Consider the following 21,240-nt stretch of genomic DNA (forward strand, 5'->3'; position numbering starts at 1 on the left):
TATATAAGGTGTCTGGCACATCCAAAATAGATAATCCTGGTATTCTTAAACTCTCACTGAGTTAAATTGCATCTAAATCTCGAATTTTCTTTAATTATGTAATCCTTATCTTGACCTTCTTCCATTCTGGAAGACCTTCAGGTTGTGGAGATCAAAGTGGAAACAACTAGTTGGTGTGTTCAGTGAGCATCTTCCTATAATTGCAGCCTAACATCTTCAACACTGCTGTGAGGGCTGTTAAGCATGGAAAAAGTATCTTTGCTCAGCTGCCCCTAATGATTCCATATTTTTTCTTAGAGGATGAATTAGCTCAGAACCTTCCTGTCTCTGTAGATAATACAGTTTTAATTGTTCCACTTACCTAGAGAAATTAAATAAAAATATCTTTTAGCCTTGTCTTTCTGACAAGGAAACTCCCTCATTCCTACCAGGTAAACCAGCATTTTCCTTGTGGCAAATTTTTCTTCTGCCTATTCACCTGTTAATTAATACATTGTACACCAACCACAGCACTGACCCCTGAAGCATCACGGGATTTATCTTTCTGCCTGCTGAGAAATGGACATTTATGCTTTGCTTATGCCTTGTAACCAGCTCTTAATCCATCAAAAGCCTTAACACTTACTCCATGGTTAACCATTTTCCAAACAGCTGTGTGTGCAGGACTTTATGAAAAGCCTTAGAAAATCTAAATCAATTATGTTGTGTTTTCCTTTAGTACAGTATTCTATTTTTAAACTCTAAAAATGCCGAGAAAAAGAAATAGTGTTTCAGCTTTCAGCCACAGTGGTGATCTATTCATCTCTTATGTGTCTCATTTAATTGTTTTATAATGCATTTGCTGTGATTCCTTACTGTATTCCTCTGTATCTTGATCACAGTCTCTCTGGTTAAAAATCTTTGGATCAAAACAAGCACAAGTGGAGCACAATCTTGGGTATTCTCTGCTCCTTTTGTAAAATACCTTTTCTTTAATAATGCATCAATTTTTTTTTGTTGGTAATACCTTGACCTTTACATTTCAGTTTAGCAAAACTTTAAAGAAAATGCTAGAGTACTTTGCAGAATAAAAGTCATAATTTCATCAAAATTCCAGGATAAATGATCTCATGTTCTCAGGATGATGGTACCCATAAGTTGTAATATAACTATTCGAGCTCCCATAAAACATGAATTTAACATCATTTATTTTTTAAATAGGCTCCATTTTACAATTTTTAGCTCTCTCTCAGATTCAATACATGGGTTTTTTTTGATGACAGCTATGCTTAAATTCATCTTCTTGCTTCTACATTTTGTTTCCCTTCATATCACTGCTGAAAAATCCATCTTTCCTACGTTTTAATATTAGCTTTGATAACACCATTGAGCTGCCTTTTCCTAGTGATAAATATCTTTAAAGTTTGTCCTACTCACACTGATAAAACTCTCACAGGGTTATTGCTGAATTGCCAGTAGTGCTGATTTTCAACTTTCGTCCGTTCCGATAAAGACAAAATAAAAAATTTGTGTCAAAACACAAGTCAGAGTGACCTACTTAAAAACAGCCAGTTACAACGTTACTGGGATATTTTTATAACATGCTAAAAGCTGAAACTCAAAATTTCTGGTGTGAATCAGACGACTTCATATTTCCAGTGTCCTTCACAGGAGTAACCCAAGTACTACAGCACTTGCTGTTCCAGGATGGTTTCCAGACATCCCAGTGTAAACTGAAGAAATCCAAAAATTGTCGGAAACTTTTCACAGCCCTTTCCAGGCATTTCTGGTCTTAACTTGTTCTGCTCTTTTCTCCTTCATTTCCCATTCACCTCCTTTCATTACAACCCAGCAAAGTCGACTCCAGTTTTCCCAATTTAAGTTCAACCCTCTGACCTTTAAAGAATGTCACAGTTTTTTCTCCTTCCTGAACCTCAGAAATCTTGAAAAATAACATTTAGCCTCATTGTCTGCTACTTGATTTCTTTCTAGGGTCAATTCTTCTTCCTTATTTAGAAACTCAAGCTTCTTCCCTTCAGTTTTTACAGCTTCTCAAATAATTGCTGAGTAGACTTCAATCTCCTCCTTATTAAAGACAATGGGACAGTCTCAGCTGGACTTGGTCACTCTACAAAAGGGTGCTGAGCAATAGGAGAGATATCAATATTCAAACAGAAATTGTGCTCTGTTTTCTCTTACTCCTTTCCTTTTACCTTTATTCTTGATCTTAACCTTTTTTTTTAATCCTTTTTCCTTTCCACTCTTCTTTCCTTTTTTTTTTTTTCTTCAGCATGGACCACCTGTAACAGTATAATTTCACAGTTCTCTACAAATCTGAATGCCAATATAACATTCAACAGAGGGCATCAGGGCTGTATCTGACCCTAGTTTCCCTTCTTCAGCCTGATCCTGACTCCCATCCACAGCCTGACATCCCAGCCTGGCCTCAGGCCACCCCATACTCATTCAGGTGCCAGATGCCCTGAGGGAGCCCCTGGGTCATGTTATTTAGGAAACCAAGCTACAGATATTAGTAAAACTTCACAGTGCCCCAAAAAGCCAGCAAACAAACAAACAACGAGAGCCTGAAGCTCTGGTTTACTCCTGCACACAATTAACACCCACTAAAATCTATGAGTTTTGTGCTTGTTCCCAGCGAGCCCTGTGGACTCTGTGGTTTTACAGGTTTCATCCTGGATTTATAAGGAAGTCATCATGAGAGAATTAAGCTTTTATTTTGGTTTTTAAAGGAAAACGAAAGTACCCAATTTTAAAAAGACATTAACCAATCCCTCACTCCCTAATACTGCTGTCAGAGATAAGAGTCTAACCTCTACCAAGTACTTGGCTTTAAAGGCAGTTCTTAGTCAAGGGCAGGCCAGAAAGCATTAAAACACTAAAAAACCCACACCCCATATTTTCCAAAGCCTGTAAATTAACACAACAAACAAATAAAACTTGGAACTGTGACTGGTTTTTAAAGTAACATTTGCAGTTTCAATTTCTAAGAACCCACCAGTATAATTTTCATTAAAGATTAACTTTCTCTCCTCTAAAAAAAACCATTAGCAAGGTGCTTCTCTTTCCAAAATTGTGTATCCATATTTCTCCACTGTGGGTCCAACCCAATACTCACATAACAAATTGAAATCCCCGGAAAAAGAGGCTTAACAGAGGCTTTCCTTTCCTGAGCAGACAGCTAAAATAATAAGAAAAAGGTAATGTGCTTATTTCCCTTCCATTGTTATTTAACTAAATTTTTCCCAGCTTCCAAAACCACTTCATTTAAAAATGAATAAAGGTCAATCGAAAAAATAAAACAAAAAAGGAACAAAGACAGAAGTGGTGAGGTGTTCATGATTGTGCTTGTCACAGAGAGTTTGATACACACATCTGTGGGTGGAACCTGAATCCAAATAAATCTCTCGTATCATTCTTGAGTGTTTGATAAAATCTGTGCAGGATCCCCAGGTGATGAATAGAAAGAATGTAGAAATAGATGTATGTATTCATAGGTACCCATATCATAGAACTGTTGAGGTTGGAAAATATCTCTAAGATCATCAAGTCCAACTGTTCCCCCAGCACCGCCAATGCCAGCACTAAACCATGTCCCCAGGTGCCACATCCACACATTTTTTGAACACTTCCAGGGATGGTGAATCCACCACTGCCCTGGGCAACCTGTTCCAATCATTAACAACTATTTCTATGAAAAAAACATCCCTAATATCTAATCTAAATCTCCCCCGGTGCAACTTGAGGCCGCTTCCTCTCATCCTTTGTTCCCTGGGAGCAGAGCCCAACTCCCCCTGGCTCCCCCCTCCTGTCTGGGAATTGGAGAGAGTGAGAAGGCACCCCAGGGCCTCCTTTTCTCCAGGCTGAGCCCCCCCAGCTCCCTCAGCCCCTCCTGCTGCTTCAGCCCCTTCCCCAGCTCCATTCCCTTCCCTGCACACGCTCCAGCCCACCAAGGTCTCAATATCCTCCACCCCAGTGCATTTGTAGGCAGGGATCTGTTCTCTGGGAGAGGGTATATGGGGCACAGAATGGCACAGGGGCATCTAAATACCATTTTAACCACTGCATTTTAGGGCAATGAATTAAGTCAGTAAATTCTACCTTTTTAATCACAGAGGAATAATAATCAATGCCTTTGTAAATGGCCTGAAAAGCTGCAGATAGAAATTGTGCTGTAATATTAATGATCCACATTCATGCCTGGCATAAATTGTTTAAGCTTCATCAGCTCCATTGAATTTGGGCCCATTTTGTCTCCTGAACTTCTGCTGCACAATTTGTACATGATTTAAAGTTCTCAGCATTGAAAACACAATTTTTTTAATTTATTTTTTTTTTAATACCCTCAGGTTTACTTTGATTTGACAAAATACAAAATAAGTAATAAATTTGAGGAAGAGGAACTTGTTCTTAAGTATTGAATCTCAGCATTAACAACTTGATGTCATCAATATGTACTTAGTCCATAGTTTATAGCACTTAGTTATAATTCAAATTATATTAAAAAGTACAATAAATATGGAATATAAGTATTTATTGGGCCTATTATTGATCTGTATAATGGCACTTTATACCTGCCTTTATACTCTGTTGAAAAATTTGTAACAAAAAATTTTATGGAACATTAGGTCAGAAATTTTAGCTGAGTAAAAAGCCTGAACAGACATTTTGTTTCGCTTAATGAAGGAGTCTTAGTGATAGGAAGAATTCTGCAAAATCCCTCTTTGACCAAAAAGGAACTTTAACACAAGAGTGCAACAAACTATTTTACCATGCCAGACTGAAAAGATTATTTTCCTCCTGTGAATTCATAACACCAGTTCATACACTTCTAGAAATTAGCCACATTTACAGTACTTATTCCACTGATTTCTTGTTGGGTAGTAAGAACTAGAGTGATTAATGAGAACAACTCTTGGACCCACTCTTACACCTCTCACCTAAAACACACACAACTCAAATCACTAAACTTTAAGAAAAAAAGAAGCAAACCTCACTGCATTATCTTCAAGTTAAGGCCAAAAGGCATTTTGGGCATTTTTAAGGCAAAAGGGCATTATGGACATTTTTAAGGCCAGCCAGATGTAAAGAGAACAGGAATGATGAATAAGAAATGCCTTTGTAGAGCCCAGTGGAGTGTGTATCATAGGCTGAAAATTATATCATTGATTTTTGACCTCTCCCCAAATTTTCTCTCTTCAGTTCACAGGAAAGAGTCTGTGAAAGTTAATTCTACAGGATATTGTGGATCAACCAGTGTTGCACATGTTCAAGGCACAACTTTCTAGTCATAATTACAATCTCATGAATCCACACTTCAGCTATAATTTCTAATAAATCCTACTGGAAGGTCAGAAAAAGAAGAAATTCTTGATTTTGGTCATTGGGATTTATCTGTTCAAATAAGAATTGGGGTCTCTATTAGGGCTAAAAGATATTACACTGGGCAGAACAATAACACAATAATATTAAATTGTCTCAACATATTTTTTTAGCTTATTTTGTTGATTCCTGTTCTCAAAGCAAAAACAAAGACTGCCAGAGGCACAAAAGTTTTTGCTTTTCCATCTCATAGGGAAATGACTGTTTTTTCTGTCCAAAAGCTACATTTGCTGCATCCTGAACAGATGCAATTTTCATTTGTTCCCTCTAAAATGATCTTGATGACTTTAAATCCCAGATGAGCAAGTGCAATCAGGTGGGGGAGGATCAGCTCAGACATTTTCAGACATCCATAATACGTGAATCTGTGTCATACCTGGTCACCTGGTCAGTGAGGGGAGACCTAGTCTAAGGCAATAAAATCTAAAGCATGATTCATGAGAAAAAATATAGACCACTGCTTCAAGATGAGAGCACTTGACTGCACTGAATTATTGAGATGCACATAGCAACAGACAGTATTGAGTATAAAGGGGTTTAAAATGACCAGCTTAGATGCAATAACCCACATTTAGATGAACCCAATCCCTGCTCTGTCAAGGTAAAAACAGGTTGGGAAAAAAAAAAAAAAGAAAGAGGATTTCTTTTTCCCCAGTCTATCAATCCAGCAAACTTTTATATTTTTTATATACTCTACATATTTTATATAATCTAGCAGACTTTTATATTTTTTCAATCAGATAATACATTTTCAGTTGCTCATATGTATTTTTCAGTGAAAACTTGTTCTGTTTAGAAACACAATTTCAGTCATCAACAAGTACATTCACCTGCACAGACCACAGAGTAATGTTTGTAATGATTTTCCAGAGACACATAATACATAATCAACTGACTCAGAAGAAAAGACTGTGCATTATTTATTCAAATCTAGAAACTTTGATGAAGCAGCCCAGTCTTGATGGGTTACAGAATCTCTTCTCAGTATGACTTCTGTTACAGAATTGAGCAGAGAATAAAGAAACCATCCGTGGTCATGAATTTATTTGTTTATATCTTGTTTTTAAGCACAGATTTCCCTCTGAGTTACAGATCTCAGAGAATTAACTGAAAGTTTTGTGTGACCAAATAATGAATATTTCAATAAATCAATAATTCTAATAAACTTACCTGTCTCAGAGAGCAGTTTGGTAGCTTCCAGCACCTTCTCAGTATAAACTCCAGTTTCATAGTTTTCCATCTCTGCATTAATGATGTGAATAACTCTGGCTGCACGGCCTCGGATGGCACCCGCGGTCCTGTCCAGTGTATCCACATCCCCCTCTTGGAGAGCAATCACACACTTATTCACATCTTCCAGAATATGGTTTTCTGGAATGAAGGGGAAAAAATACAGCTTATTTAATTTCCTTCTTTCTCACAGCAAAGCTTACAGATTTGGGTAAACAGCAAATGTCAGTGTGTTAAAAAATTGATATCTGTCTTTATCCAGCTCTGCAAAGCAAATTCTCTTTTGTGATATTATGCCATATAATAGTAAAATTCCCAAGTGTGATATTTATCTTGAACAGGGACTGGACTACATCATCTTACCTATACTATGAGTCCCAACCAGCAATTCTTTTCAAACCAGTCACATTAATTTCAACCATCACACTGAATTTTGGTGTAATAAAAATCAGTGCAAAAAGGAAAGTGGTCAAACATTATGCAGATTCTCTAATAAACAGTCTGAAGATGAATTTACACACTCCTACGAAATTTAATATGTTTGGTTCATTTGCGCCTAAATAAGTCAGAAAAAAAAATAAATAATTTTGAAAACACAACAGCAAATGGCCTTTGTAGATAGCAGGGAGCCTGGGCACAAGCAGTTCGTCTCCTGCACTCCATCTATGCCAGAAAATAAGCTCTGAACTTTACATGACACACACTATAATTATATGTGACTGTGCATATTCTGAAATAAGAGTTAACAACAGTGAGTCTGCTCAGATGAGGTAATATTGACCAGCTTTATTGGATTCTTGGGAGCTGCACTATTTTTTTTGGCTCAGAATCATGTGCTGCAGTATCATAATTTATGTAGTATTCTCATATAAATAATGTGAAAGGATGAAGCAGATTTTGATTAGGTCAGGCACTATTTGCCAGCAGCCAAGAGAGTCAAAGTAATTTCAATAAGACTATGACTGAATTTCATATTTGACCAAACTCAGTCTGAGACACTCAGCAACTCTAAAAAACAACTTGCTTTTCTGTTACAGACACCTCTAAACTGAAAGTGAAACGTTGTTCCTTGTAGTAGTAGTACAACAGAATTAATCAGTTCACCAACTGCTTTTTATTAATTATCCTTGGCCACTAAAAAGAATGACTCACTAATCTTCAGTGTTAAAAATCCCAAGGTTGGATCATTTGAGAGTTTCAGAAATGTATTACATGATGTTGAATTTTACACTTTAACAACTATGGATGGAAACTGAAAGTCCCCTGAGATGTGAATCTGAGTAACTTGCAAGGCAAAATCCTTTGTTTAAAAAACTCCCTATATAGAATTAAAAAGCATTGCTTTGTTGAAATTTTTCTCCACTATTTTGTTCTCACAAACATCATCAATTGCTTTTATGGTGGCATAACCAAATTTTGCCCAACAAGAAGTGCTACATGCATTTGAACAGACACTGCATTTGGAATATAAAATAACTTATTAAAACCATGGTCAGCTTTGTTTTGGTAGCCTATTATTAAAACATGCCATCAAACGTGACACTCAGTATGAAGAGGAGGAGGTGTCATTTCAGGAGTTACATTTAATCAGACAGTAGCATTTAGAATGGTTCATTGGTTTAACATCTAAAAAGAAAACTACCCTGTGTAAGCTGAGGCTTCCAAGCCTAGAGTAAGCAAGCAACAGGATTTCTGGATACATGTCGTGTTTATTTATGGACAGCATTAGGAACAAAAAAAAACAACAAAAACTCAATTGAAATTATACTTCCCAGCCACCTTGGAAAGTTTGGATCTAAGTCAAGAAGAAGTTGGAAGGAAAAATGATTTGAGAAAAAGAAATGAAAACCCCCATCATCCATTCAACTGACTTCTGGTTTATGGATACAAGCACTTGGAGTAAACAAAGTTCTCAAGCAAATCAGAAAATGGCTATTTGAGAAAGTTTGCCAGCTCTTTGGTTTGCGGACTGGGCCAGCAGTTTACAGCCTGGTTTGCCCTTTCACTGTAGAACCAGGTCCACTGAAAAGTGTTTGTCGGTCTCAAATCTCAAATAAAAATCAATGTGCTCCCACATTCTGAAGTACCCTTTTATTCTGACAGTTCATTTTCATTTCCTCGTCATGGCTTGCAGTAAGCACTCTAACAGGGCTGTTGAACAGTGGAATGTAATTAACTAAGTCAAACCATTTTCCTGTTAATAATAGTAGTAGGATACAGCCAAACAAAATAAAGGTCAGGGCAAAAAGGAAAAGTAGGGATTTTTTAAAAGAATAAATATTTTTTTTACTTAAAATCTCACAAGATTCTATTAGAAAATTTAGGTAACATCAAGGAAAGTAATGTAGATTGAAACGTAACATTTTGACCAGACTGTCTCATGAAGTTTGCCTCTTCTGAGACATTCAGGTAAGCCAAGCACTCTTGGCACACTCTGTGTCCTTATGCACAACAATGAAATTCACCTTTCAAACTGACATAGGAAAATGAGTTTTCTGCAGCAGACAATTACCCCAGGACACGGAGCAATCTGCAATTACCGTGTTCGTTGTGTATGACTGCATCATAACAATCCACTCTGCCACAAGTTGTAGCACTTTACAAGGAGGATGGAGAAAAGACTGTGACCCAAAGAGTCAATGTCCTTCTCTTCTCCATCCCTTCTTTACGTGAGGACTAAGATACTTTGACTTTTTCCACAGCAGAGCTTGCTTTGCATTGAAAGCCTCCCCAGTGAGGTCTGAGAAGTGTAAAGATTTGCGTTTTCCTGTACTACTTTACTACTTCTCTCTGGTTTTATTGTTACACCAATAACTCTGAGACCCAGAAGTGCCTCCCAGCTCTCTCAGACACTGGCCATGTCTGACAACATACCCAGACAAGAATCATAGAACCATGGAGTCATTAAGGCTGGAAAAGGTCTCTAAGATCACTGAGTCCAACAACTAACACTGTCAGGTCGACCACTAACATATGCAGCCTCTGCCTATTTCCCTTCTTCCTATCCCTCTTCAGGGCCTGGTAACCTGGTACAGATGGTCAGGGGGCAAGGACTCTATGGTACATCTGCTCCACTGTACAGACACACTGAGCAAAGCTACAGAATAAAGCAAGGAAAGTGTCAAGGCCAGGTTGCACGGGGCTTGGAGAAACCTGGTCTAGGGAAAGATGTCCCTGTCTATGGCAGGCCATTGGAACTACATGATCTTTAAGGTCTCTTCCAACCCAAACCATCCTGTGAATCTATGATTCTATAAAGTTCATCTTTCCTCCTCTTGCCTGCAACTGCACAACGATTCTAACAATTCCTTCAAATACTGTCAGCCTGTCACAGGTCTGGAACACATTTTTAAAAGGTGGTTAAAATCCCCTTTGTAACTGAGTTGAAACAAAACTTCTCTAGAAATAGAAGTGAAAATAGGATGCTATTTTCTGGGAGGTGAAAAGCCAACCATTGCTACCAGGGATTAATTGACATGGTGTGGCTGCTCCCACTGAGTGCAGAAGATCAGCATTCCCATAGACACAGACTAATGGATTAATGATGCTTTAGTAATTATAGCTTTTATCCACTCTGACCCATTACTTCAATTTAGGAGTATATTTTTAGAAGACTGCCTTGATCCCAGTACCTGAAACAGAGAGGAAATCATCCACCGAAGTGATGTCATCAACAGCTTCAGTGAGGACTCGCACCTGCTTCTCCCACTGATCCTTAAACACATCCATGTTGTCCTGGGCTACTTTGCTCTGGGGTCTGGCAGCCAACGTGAGTGCAGCATTTATTACCTGTTATTCAAACCCAGTTGTTAGGAGAAGTGAAAGTTTTTTCACAACAAAAAGAACAAATAGTTTACGGGCTGTGTTACAAACGCAGCATCACACCCCACTTGCTATGTGGGTCTCAAGGTATGAATGAATTTTTCCCAGGTCATGGAAATCAGGCAACAATGTCATGGCAAAGACAAGGTTATAATCTTCACCCAGGCTGTTTTCCCTGTCTCAGCTAACTGATGTTTTTAAACACTAAAAGAATTCTCAGGTACATTTCAGTAGGAATCTTACTTACCTGTGGGCACAGACTATCAATCTGTGTGGCTGCCATACGGACCAACTTCACACCTTCCTCATTATTTGAGATCGAACAGGCCAGATTTGCAACCTGCAATGAAATCAGCAGATGAGAATCAAGTTTTAGGCAAGTAAGCCATTAGAGTCATAACTTTCTCTGTTCCTATGGAGCCCTGCCTGGAACGAAAGAATTGTATACAAGAAGAATAATGCATCATCTTCTGTGCTGGTGAACAGAAACACGTGTAGATTATTTCCTTACTGGCAAACTGAACTACCCACCTTCTTCAGATTTTTCTCAGAATCTGTCCTCACTGTCAAGTGTTTCACATCCTCCTCTATAGCTTGAAAATTATCTCCTGAGAAGTCATGTAGGGAATGCAGAGCACCCAGACAATTGTCTATACATTTCCTTTTCTCACAGTTTCTTTTTTTTTCTTATTAACCAGGTCCAAATGAATACAGGTAATCAGGTTCATCCATATACTTTGAGCTTTGCAAAATGCAGAATCTTTAATGCCCTAACACATGGAATTGTACTTTTCCATCCATAAACAAAACTCTGGGAAGCTACATACCACTCGAATATTTTCATTGTTTTCAGATTCTGATGGTTTTAGGAGGGTTTTATTTCAGTTCTCAGGTGGACCTCTTTATGTGGTTGCCTGCCCTACAGTAAGATAGATATCCACCATAACAGTGATGTGAAATATCTCTGGTGAAAGCCTCATTCTGTAACATATGCCTGAAGATCTCATTCAAAGATCTTTGGATCTACATTTGCTCACTCTGGCACAGCTCTGGGCAGTCTGAACCTCATAAGACTGAAGGCTATTTGGATAAGATGAAGACAGAGGAGACTTAGAGAGGCATCTGAATGAAATCTAGCAATTAGACCATGTCTCGAGAGCTGCATCTCTGCAGTTTGGATTCAAATGGAAGAGCATGTTCTCCCAGCTCATACAGTTCTTCCAAAAAATGCATTCCCAAAAGCTTTGGCCAAGTCCATGAATCTGCCTTGGTTTTCCAAACAGCAATTCATGGCACAGTGCACATAATTAAGCTCATCGGTGATATTTAAATCACAAAGGTACATTTTGGGACGGGGGAATACAGGATATTTTTTTAATCATCCCAAAGTACGGCTTTTAATTCTAATCTACATTAAAACAAACTTATAAATTTTAAATACGCTTCCTTGATATTATTCACTGTGCCTGAAGGCACAACTATCAGTTGGAAATGATTCATGAATTAGTTCAAATACCCCCATCCTTCCAATTTTCCTCCAGTCTCCCCTTGTGGTATTAAACTGTTCTCATCTCCAGTGCACATCCCCGCATTAGCCCTGATCCATCTGTTCTGCATGGAACCTATTTCCCTTCACAGTTCTGGGGAACGTGGTTTGCATATAACACAGTGCCAAAGCTCAGGAAAGGAAAGAACCCAAGGCTTCAAAGAGTCTTGCAGGCATTTCCTAGTCAAGATTTTACCATAGTGTTGTGATTTTTATTTTCATTTCATGATGAGACAAATGAGTGAGTCTGTTTGTTAACAGCCTTAAAGCCCTCGTGTCAAAAACGTTCTTCTGAGCTGACATCTTCCAATTAAGTCACCATTTTCTGTAGTCACTTCTTTGCACACATCAAACAGACCACTTTAATCTTCACCAGAAACAAAAGCTAAGCAGGATGATAATTAGAATGCATTAACATGAGTGGAAATTACAGACCTTAAAGACTAGTAAATAATATTAAGTTCAGCAAGTGCCATCTTCCTGTATTTGAAATAAGTGGCTTTTCAGATTGCCCTTTCGTTTTGTGATTATCATGATGGGAATTTGTCCTAAGGCTTCAGATGCAACATACATCTTATTTTTTCACAGATAGCACTGAAGGGGGCTGGGTGTCATGAAATGGCAATCAAACTGTGAAGCAGGTCTTTGAGTTCTTCTGGAAAAGATTTTGGCAGATATAATCAGCAAAAATAAAACTTATTTTGTCTCTGTTAATTACTCTTTCAATAAAATTTGATGAGATAATAATTGGATGTTGCAAAGTGCCCTGTTTTCTGAGGAGGGATTCAGACATAACCAGAGAAAACTTTTTCTCCTTTGTTTGTAAAACAGAGTTCAGCACATTGGTTTGGGTGCTCCTACCAATACAGGAGTACAAATGTAATCTATTGCTACATTAAATATGCATCAAAAGAGCATTACAGTTATCTGTTTAAAAGAAATAGTGATATATATCATGTATAATCCTTACATGATGAGCCTAATGGTTTCTGTGGTATATTTCAAGTCTTGCATAAATACAGCACTGTATCATCAGCAGTCAGAAAGCAATACTGTGTCACAATTCAGCAGGGAGAGTGCCAGCCTGCACCATGGGAAGATATGATTATGTCAAATAAGTACAGAGATAAGCAAATTCCACAAAGGTAGATGCAATCTGGATAAAATTGAATTTAGCACTGCAAATCGGAAATACTATGACTTTACCCAAAACTGATTTTTAAAACATGGCAAGAAATAGCCATTACTTGCTTAAGCCTGCATTTTAGTGCCACTGCATAAGTGTGGATCTGTGAAACAATACAAGTTCTAAGTGCACTCAATCACCAGATACCACACTATTTAATTATTTTGATTGACTTTGCTATCAAATACAGAGTCAGGTCACTATCAATTAGTATTCCTGGCACAGCAAGGTCCACATTCATGCTCTTAGTTGATAGAAACCATGAGGTAATTCACCATGCTTTTAGCCTACTATAAATTCAGCAACTTCAGATATTTTTCCTATTTAAAACTATGACAAGAAAAGCTTAGACCCAATTCCACCCCACTTAGCTGAGACACTTTGACTATCCTTCAGATAATGGAAAAAAAGAGCAAGGCCCTTCCAGAGGCTGTTTTAGGTCTCTGGTTGACTCTCTGATCCTCTAGATGTGTCTAGTTTATTATTTAAACTTAGCTGGCCCTGATGATTGTTGAAAAAGGTATTACTGAAATGAAAGAGGCTGTAATGATGTCTTATAACTTGTTTTGCATGGGCATAGTTAATACAACAAACTCTTCAAGGCTGGGGATTCGTTAAATATGCCATTCCTGAGCCGGATGGAGCAGACAGCTTGAAAAGGAAAATAAAAAGACTGTATATTACCATAGCTGCCAATTACCAAACCTTTGATTTGACAGCCTTTACCTTTATGCTTCAAGTGCTCTGTCTCCACCAAAGCATTGAAAAGAAGGTTTCATGAAAGGCTGTGGAAGCAACCAGGTAATTAATTTTTTTCTTTTTTTTTCCTGTTTATTAAGTTCCTTGAGCACCCTGACTTCACTGAGTGCCATAAAGAACTTAAGATTGTATTAAGATCAATGTGAACTGTCTGAAGAGCATTTATATGAATGAATACATTTTAAATACCAAAATCAATGAACTGTGAATCATCCTCGAACTGCACGGAGAACGTAATAACAGTGAAACTCCTGTGCAGATAAACATTATTGTCCAGAATTTCAGGTCTGCTAAGCTACTCTTATACCATCAAAACAATTGCTAAACACCTTAAACCTGTCCTGTAAGAGCACGGAAAGGTAATGAGCAAGAAAATAAACACTCCAGGTGCAGCAACGTTGTATTTTTCTGTAATCACTGAACCCACTGAACCAGCCCTAGAACTGGGGATGTGAAGAAGCAGGTACAAACTGCTTCATATTCATTTCCATCACTGGCACTGATAGCACAAGATGCAATTCTCCACTTTGCCAGGTATCTCTCTTTAATCATGCAAAGAGTTCCAGTAGTTTCAGTTATTTAAAATACATACAGAACCAGTCACAATAAAATACATGTATTTGGTTGTATTTCAGCTTCAGTTTCTTGCTGGATAGCAGATTGGGCTGGGGAGGGACTTGATTTCTAATGCAAATCTTTATTACTCTTTGTGGTATCTTGACCCTGGTTGGACCTCAGGTGCTCTGTCACTCCCCTCCTCAGCTGGACAGGGGAGAGAAAATGCAATGAAAGGCTTGTGAATCGAGTTCAGGGCAGACAGAGATCACTCACCAGTTACCACCATGGGCAAACCAGAGTTAACTGTGGGAAACCAGCTTAATTTATTACCAATCAAATCAGAGTAGCATAATGAGAAATAAACTAAATCCTGAAAACACCTTCCCCCCCTCCCTTTCCTTCTTCCTGCACTCAACTTCACCCCCAAATTCTCTCCCTCCTCCCTCTCAGTGGCACAGGGGATGGGAAATGGGGGCTGTGGTCAGTCCAACATGTTGTCTGTGCTGCTACTTCCTCCTCAGGGGTTGGACTCCTCAGGCTCTTCCCCAGCTCCTGCCTGGGGTCCCTCCCACAGGAGACTGTTCTTCATGAACTGCTCCGGCCCAGGTCCCTTCCCACAGAGTGCAGTCCTTCAGGAACAGGCAGCTCCATCATGAGGCCACAAATCCTGCCCAGCAAACCTGCTCCGGTGTGGGCTCCTCTCTCCATGGAGCCACAGCTCCGGCCAGGATCCCGCTCCAGCACGGGCTTCCCACGGGGTCACAGCCTCCTTTGGGCATCTCCCTGCTCCAGTGTGGGGCCCTCCATGGGCTGCAGGTGGATCTCTGTTCCCCCTGGGCCTCCCTGGGTGCAGGGGCACGGCTGCCTCACCATGGGCTGCCCCTCGGGCTGCAGAGGAACCCCAGCTCCCATTCCTGGAGCACCTCCTGCCCCTCCTACTGCTCCCCCCTGGGGTCTGCAAGGCTGCTCCTCTCACACATTCTCACTCTCTCTCAGGCTGCTGCCCAGCAGCTTTTTCCCACTTCTTACACACGTTATCCCAGCGGTGCCACCACCATCTCTGATGGGCTTGGCCTTATCCAGCGGTGGGTCCATCCTGGAGCCGGCTGGAATTGGCTCCACGGACATGGGGAAAGGTTCCAGCAGCTTCTCACAGAAGCCAACCCTATAGCCCCCCTTGCTACCAAAACCTGGCCATGCAAACCCAATACTCCATTGTTGAAAGGCCATGACAAACAGGATTTACCTAAGGACACATGGATATGGCAGCTGGGAGTGCAGGCCCTGCTTGGATGGGCAATGCCTACACTGGTTTTTCACTAGGAAGCAACTAAAGAGTGGATCAGCACTTTTTCATTACATTTGTCATCCATACTATTTAGGACAGGAAAGCTTTATTTCTGCCATAAAATTGCCCTCCAAGTTACCAAAGTAATCAAGGATCTTTCACATTAATTTACTTTATTTTTACACTGATTAAAATCAGGTGTAGTTACCTTTCATTGTATTTTTAAACTACACCATTTCCATTTTTGATTTTAGCCCTTTGAATTATTAAAGGTAACTATGACTATCAAGATGTATTGTCCTCTTATGACTATCGAATTGTATTATCCTCTGGTTCAAAATTAAATTCAAAAATTTAACATGGCCACTCTGAATTCAACATAAGAGCAAAAGTCCAAAAAAGAAATCCATTGCTTGGAGTAAAAATGTAAAAAATGAGAGCATTATGTGGTACAGCAAAGGAGCAACAGCAACACAAAAGCCGCAGAATATCAATTTTTTAACTTTTTCTTTTATTCTTTTTTTCACCATAAATTGCTTGAAGAAATGATACCAAAAAAGTTCTATTTGGCTTTCCCAACCATTTAACCATTCAAAGGTAGAGAATGCAATCTATTTCTATCTTACTTACTTAGTTTTCCATATTGCTGGTGTGTGACTTTCTTTTTCTTTTGTTATTCATGCCTTTTCTATTTTGTCTGCACCATACATTTGAGAAGCTGAAACTTTCTGAGTTACTCAGATTGAGTTGAAGGTGGTTTAAGTCAGAGACTTCTTTAATATTCGCAGTGGACTAAACCCAAGCAAATAATCAGTTATGATGTTCCAGCTGATGGGATGTAACTTGCTGAACTGTGGTATCTTAACTATTTGTAATTATTTATCCATTCACTTAGTAATTTATCCAGATATTGCTTCAATCTCTGAATCCTTCAAAATTTTGACATATATTAATGTTGGTACTGCTGTAGGCAGCCCAGTGATATTCATGGAGCCACAAATAAGATTTTTTTTTTCTAAAGGAGAGCAGAGTTGAAGCCAAGTTAGCCAAGATCTTCAACTTATTTATCCTCGCTCTATTCATTCAAGCATTATATTATGAGCAAAACTCTATTTATCACTAGACAGGATGTTTTTGCACATACACAAACAAGTGCCAAAAATCAAAATGTCACTGAGAGTACATATTGCAGCAGATTCCTCTTCCTCGTCATGCACTGCAGTGCCAATTTGTACTACCAGGAAAATATTAGACTGTGGCCTCTTTCTCAGTACCTTTTCCATATGGCATGGGGGGAACCACATGCTGGAAATAGGGACAATTTTCCCTCATTTATATCACCCAGAATGAGAGATGTATTTTTCAGTTGTTTACCTGTACATATATTTCTGTGTATTAAAAATATAATTGCATGTACAGCAGTAAAAAAGGGCATTTCTTTTATAAGTTAATAATGATCTGATTTACTGAGTTTGACGTTTGCTTAAAAAATTTTCAGTACCAAACCCTGAACATATTTAATATAAACTGCTCAGACATTTACAATATATATATCTAAGGAGATTGGTAAGAGCAGGACTTTAGAAAGCTACAGAGCATTTTAAGCACAACAGCTGAATGTTTTATTTTATGTCTTATATGCTGCTCACTGAACCTGTGAAAACTCTTTTCACTCTCAAAAGGTCAGCAGCATATTCTCTCACACTTACTGCAGGAATAAGCCTTTTCCACTCACTCAAACTCCCTTCAGACTTGCTCTGTATCAGATTTAGTTGAAAGAGTTTTAGGAGATTTCTGCTTTTGGTAATGTCCGAAGTAACTTGAATAAATTCAGTGGGTTTTGGTCTGAGATTTTTGAAAGAAACCTAATAGTGTTGCCAGCCTCATGTGTACAGAAAACTTAATTCTAAGTGAAAAGATCCTCATTTGGAACAATTTCAATGAAGTGTTGTTAATACAATCTGAATCTCCTTGACTTTCTAGGACCATTCTGTTACATGCAGTGATTATGGCTTATAGAATGGAGTAAATGTGAGATCAAAAATGAAACACCTTGGAAAAAACCCTTCTACTTTACTATTTTCATAACTGAAAAAAAGCCAGCATTGGTTCACGTTCAATTATAGAGCTGCTAGTAAAGGGCAGAAGAAAAAGGTATTGTATTATATTTGATCCTTTATTTTTAATATTGAACAGTAATAATGATTTCAGATATGAATAAATAAGTTATTCACTAGAAGTAAATACTGACTCTTCTTTCCTTTCTTTTCTCTCAAAATAAATGGAATTTGGCCATAAAACTCTGTCTTCCTGAAACGAGTCAAGTTTCTACACCACACTGATGAGCCCCAACCATGATAAATGTGCAAGCACAAGAAACCCCTGGTGTGGTCTAAAAGAAGAGGGAGAAAATCCTATTGTGCATCTGGGATTTTAGACCAACTTTCCAGGTCTTAGCGATTTTTCAGCAGGATCATCCCAAGAATTCTCTGTGGCAAATAGGGAAAAGGTAACTGATTAGAGAAAAGGCAGGTGAATGTCTCAGAGCATTTTTCCAATTTACACCTGAGAAAAATTATACTGGAAACTTCTTCAGTTTTATTTGTAAAATTATTCATGCAATGCTGTTGGAAACTTGGAGCAAAACAGTGCCCAGAACTATCAACCTGCATCCTCATCTAGAACAAATGGGCTCAGAGCTGCCCCAGTTACTACATGAAGATCCAATCTCATAATTAAAAATTAGGGGTTCTCCGTTTCACTGTTTCTCTAAATAGCTCGGAATTCAAAGACTTTAGAAAAGTGGGTGTGGATGTTAATTCCCAGAGATGATATCAATTGAACTATTTTGTGTTTTGACAGAAAACTCCCTTGGGAATTACAGATGATCCTCCCTTGTTTTCGTAAGAGTTGGTTTCTAAGGCATTCTAAGGCATTCAATAGAATTAAATGATAGTACTAATGGGGATCCTGTATGGCTCCCAGCTGGCCAGCTGGGAGATGAGGACTTCACTCAGAAGCAGAAAAGGGCTTCACTCCTGAAGTTCCCTACTCCAAGAGTTGGGTCTTTCCAGGTGCAGTGGGACATTCAGCTTAGATATGTGGGATTTCTCCCTCCAATGATTTGCTCACTGCATTGATGTAACTTCTGAATTTTCTCTCTATACATCTCTATCCTCTGATGAAGAAATAAACAGCAAACAGCTGCAATTAAGCCAAGAAGAAGAAGAAGATCAGGACTTAGTCTCAAGAGCATAGTTAAGACAGGATTTGTACTTTGGTTTTAGCTTGTCTGGAGCAATACAGCATTGCACTGATGAAATGCAGAGAGTATTTGTCATACAAAAAAGCAGCCTATAAAGCCATAGGGAATCTGTTCCCTATTGTCCATCTATTCAGGAGGGCCATGGAGTAGATATCTTGTTCCAAACCACACCACTAACATGATCACTGAGTCTAGAGAGTATAGCTAAAAGTGACTAATTTGATTTACTGATTTTCTGAGGTACACGTATAACTGCATTTTACATTGCAAGGGTACATGTTTTTTATACTTCTTGTCACAGAAAACAAAGGTAAAATACCCAACTACAGGAATTCCTTCTGCATAGGTCAGAGACCAGCAACCCATCTCAGTGCTCTTTTACCTCTGTTAGCAGGATTGGGTTACTTTCCTACTTAATTTGACAAGAGGTAAAGGATTTTTGACACCATTCTTCCACAGTTAGTCTACTCACACTGAAAAACCAGTGAACAAAGAATGCAGAGGAACACAACAAAAACTACAGCAGTATCTCTGAAATGTCAGACAACAGAACATTTAACCAACAACAACTGTTATGTTCCAAAGTGTGTGAAGTGGCCAAAAAAAAAGGTCTTGGTTTGTTATATCAACAATTGAGGAAGCAACTCGGGAAGTTTGTGACCTTTCTGGTCAATCTGCAATCAAGGCCACTGCTATTAAACTTCATCATGAATTATGAGCAATGTATAGTGAAACAGCCAAGGAGCAAGAGGGCAGTTGGTGTCCTATGGAAACAAGATTTACAACACTGCAACGTGTATGAGTTGATCCCATAAAGCACTTTTGACAACACACCCCTGGCAGTGCTATAATTAATAGATATTAATAGCAAGTAGTTACCAAAGCAATCCATCTATCTAATAACAGTCCACTATTTTGGCAAACTGCTCAGTGACCCTGGGACACTGATGCATGCCTGACTAGGCTGTGATAATTAAACGTTAGTTATATTATCAGGAAGCTGTATTTTGACAGCTGTTGAAGAAAAAGAGGGGACTGCGGTAGGAACTCAGAAAAGTTCAAGACATTAACAGAAGCTTTGAAGGCATTAACAGTGTGATAACAGACACCCCAGGGTATAAACAAAGCACAAATTACAATCACTGATCCCTAAAGAAACATAACTTGCAAGTTAGATAGAACCAATTTTATTTAGCTGACCAATGTGGATGGAGCTGAACTTGGCAGGGGATGCAAAGAATAATAAGGACTTCCATGGGTATGTCAGCCAGAAAAGGAAGGTCAAAGAAAGTACATCCCCCTGATAAGCAAGACTGGCAAACTGGCAACAACAGATGAAAAGGTTGAGGTACTCAATAACTTTTTTGCTTCAGTCTCCAATGGAAACCTCTCTTCCCACATCTCTAGAGGATGGACTGCAAGGCAGGGACTGGGGGAGCAAAGTCTCTCCCACTGTCAGAGAAGATGAAGTCTGTGACCACCTGAGGAAGCTGAACATACACAAGTCTGTGGGACCTGATGAGATGCATCCCAGGGCCCTGAGGGAATTGGCTGATGTAGTTGCCAAGCAGTATCCACAGTATTTGAAAAATCATGGCAGTCAGGTGAAGTCCCTGGCGAATGGAAAAAGAAAACTTTGCACCCATCTTAAAAAAGTGTAGAAAGGAGGAGCCTGGGAACTACCATCCTGTCAGCCTCATGTCTGTGCCTGGGAAGGTCATGGGACAGATCCTCCTGGAAGCTCTGTTGAGGCACATGGAGGACAGGGGTATGATTTGAGACAGCCAGCACGGCTTCATCAGAGGCCAGCAGGCTGAGGGAGGGATTCTGCCCCTCTACTCCACCCTGGTAAAACCTCACCTGGAATCCTGGGTCCGACCCTGGACCCTCATCACAGAAAAGACATGGATCTGTTGAACTGGATCCAGAGGAGAGCCACAGAAATTATCAGAGGGCTGACTTCCTTTATAGGGGTGAGCAAAGAAATTTTTATTTGGGGTAATAATTTAACAAAGTCCCATTCAGAAATTGAATTTACATGTATCCAATTTTTGTTCAAGGATAATCTATAAAATGTTTTTACAATAATGGCTCAACAGTAATGCAAAACTATAACATGTGCCCAGAAACAGAATGTGTAGACAAGGCAACAGAACTGGATGTTCCCTTTTCTATTCCTCCTGTCAATATGTTTTAACCCTGGCATG

General features: G+C 39.0%; 1 protein-coding gene across 4 annotated transcripts in view; it reads right to left on the minus strand.

Moving 5' to 3' along the window:
* CTNNA2 (catenin alpha 2) overlaps window positions 1–21,240 on the minus strand; it is a 342,296-nt gene that overhangs the window by 53,147 nt on the left and 267,909 nt on the right. For all 4 annotated transcript variants that reach the window (XM_017833919.1, XM_017833922.1, XM_017833921.1 and 1 more), the window contains exons 4-6: window positions 10,679–10,771; window positions 10,242–10,398; window positions 6,550–6,750 (exon numbers count right to left, since the gene is read on the minus strand). In XM_017833919.1, the coding sequence (XP_017689408.1) occupies window positions 6,550–6,750; window positions 10,242–10,398; window positions 10,679–10,771 (451 nt within the window). The remainder of the gene's footprint in view (window positions 1–6,549; window positions 6,751–10,241; window positions 10,399–10,678; window positions 10,772–21,240) is intronic.

This window comes from Lepidothrix coronata, unplaced genomic scaffold (genome assembly GCF_001604755.1).
Source record: "Lepidothrix coronata isolate B3197 unplaced genomic scaffold, Lepidothrix_coronata-1.0 Scaffold224, whole genome shotgun sequence".
NCBI lineage: Eukaryota > Metazoa > Chordata > Aves > Passeriformes > Pipridae > Lepidothrix > Lepidothrix coronata.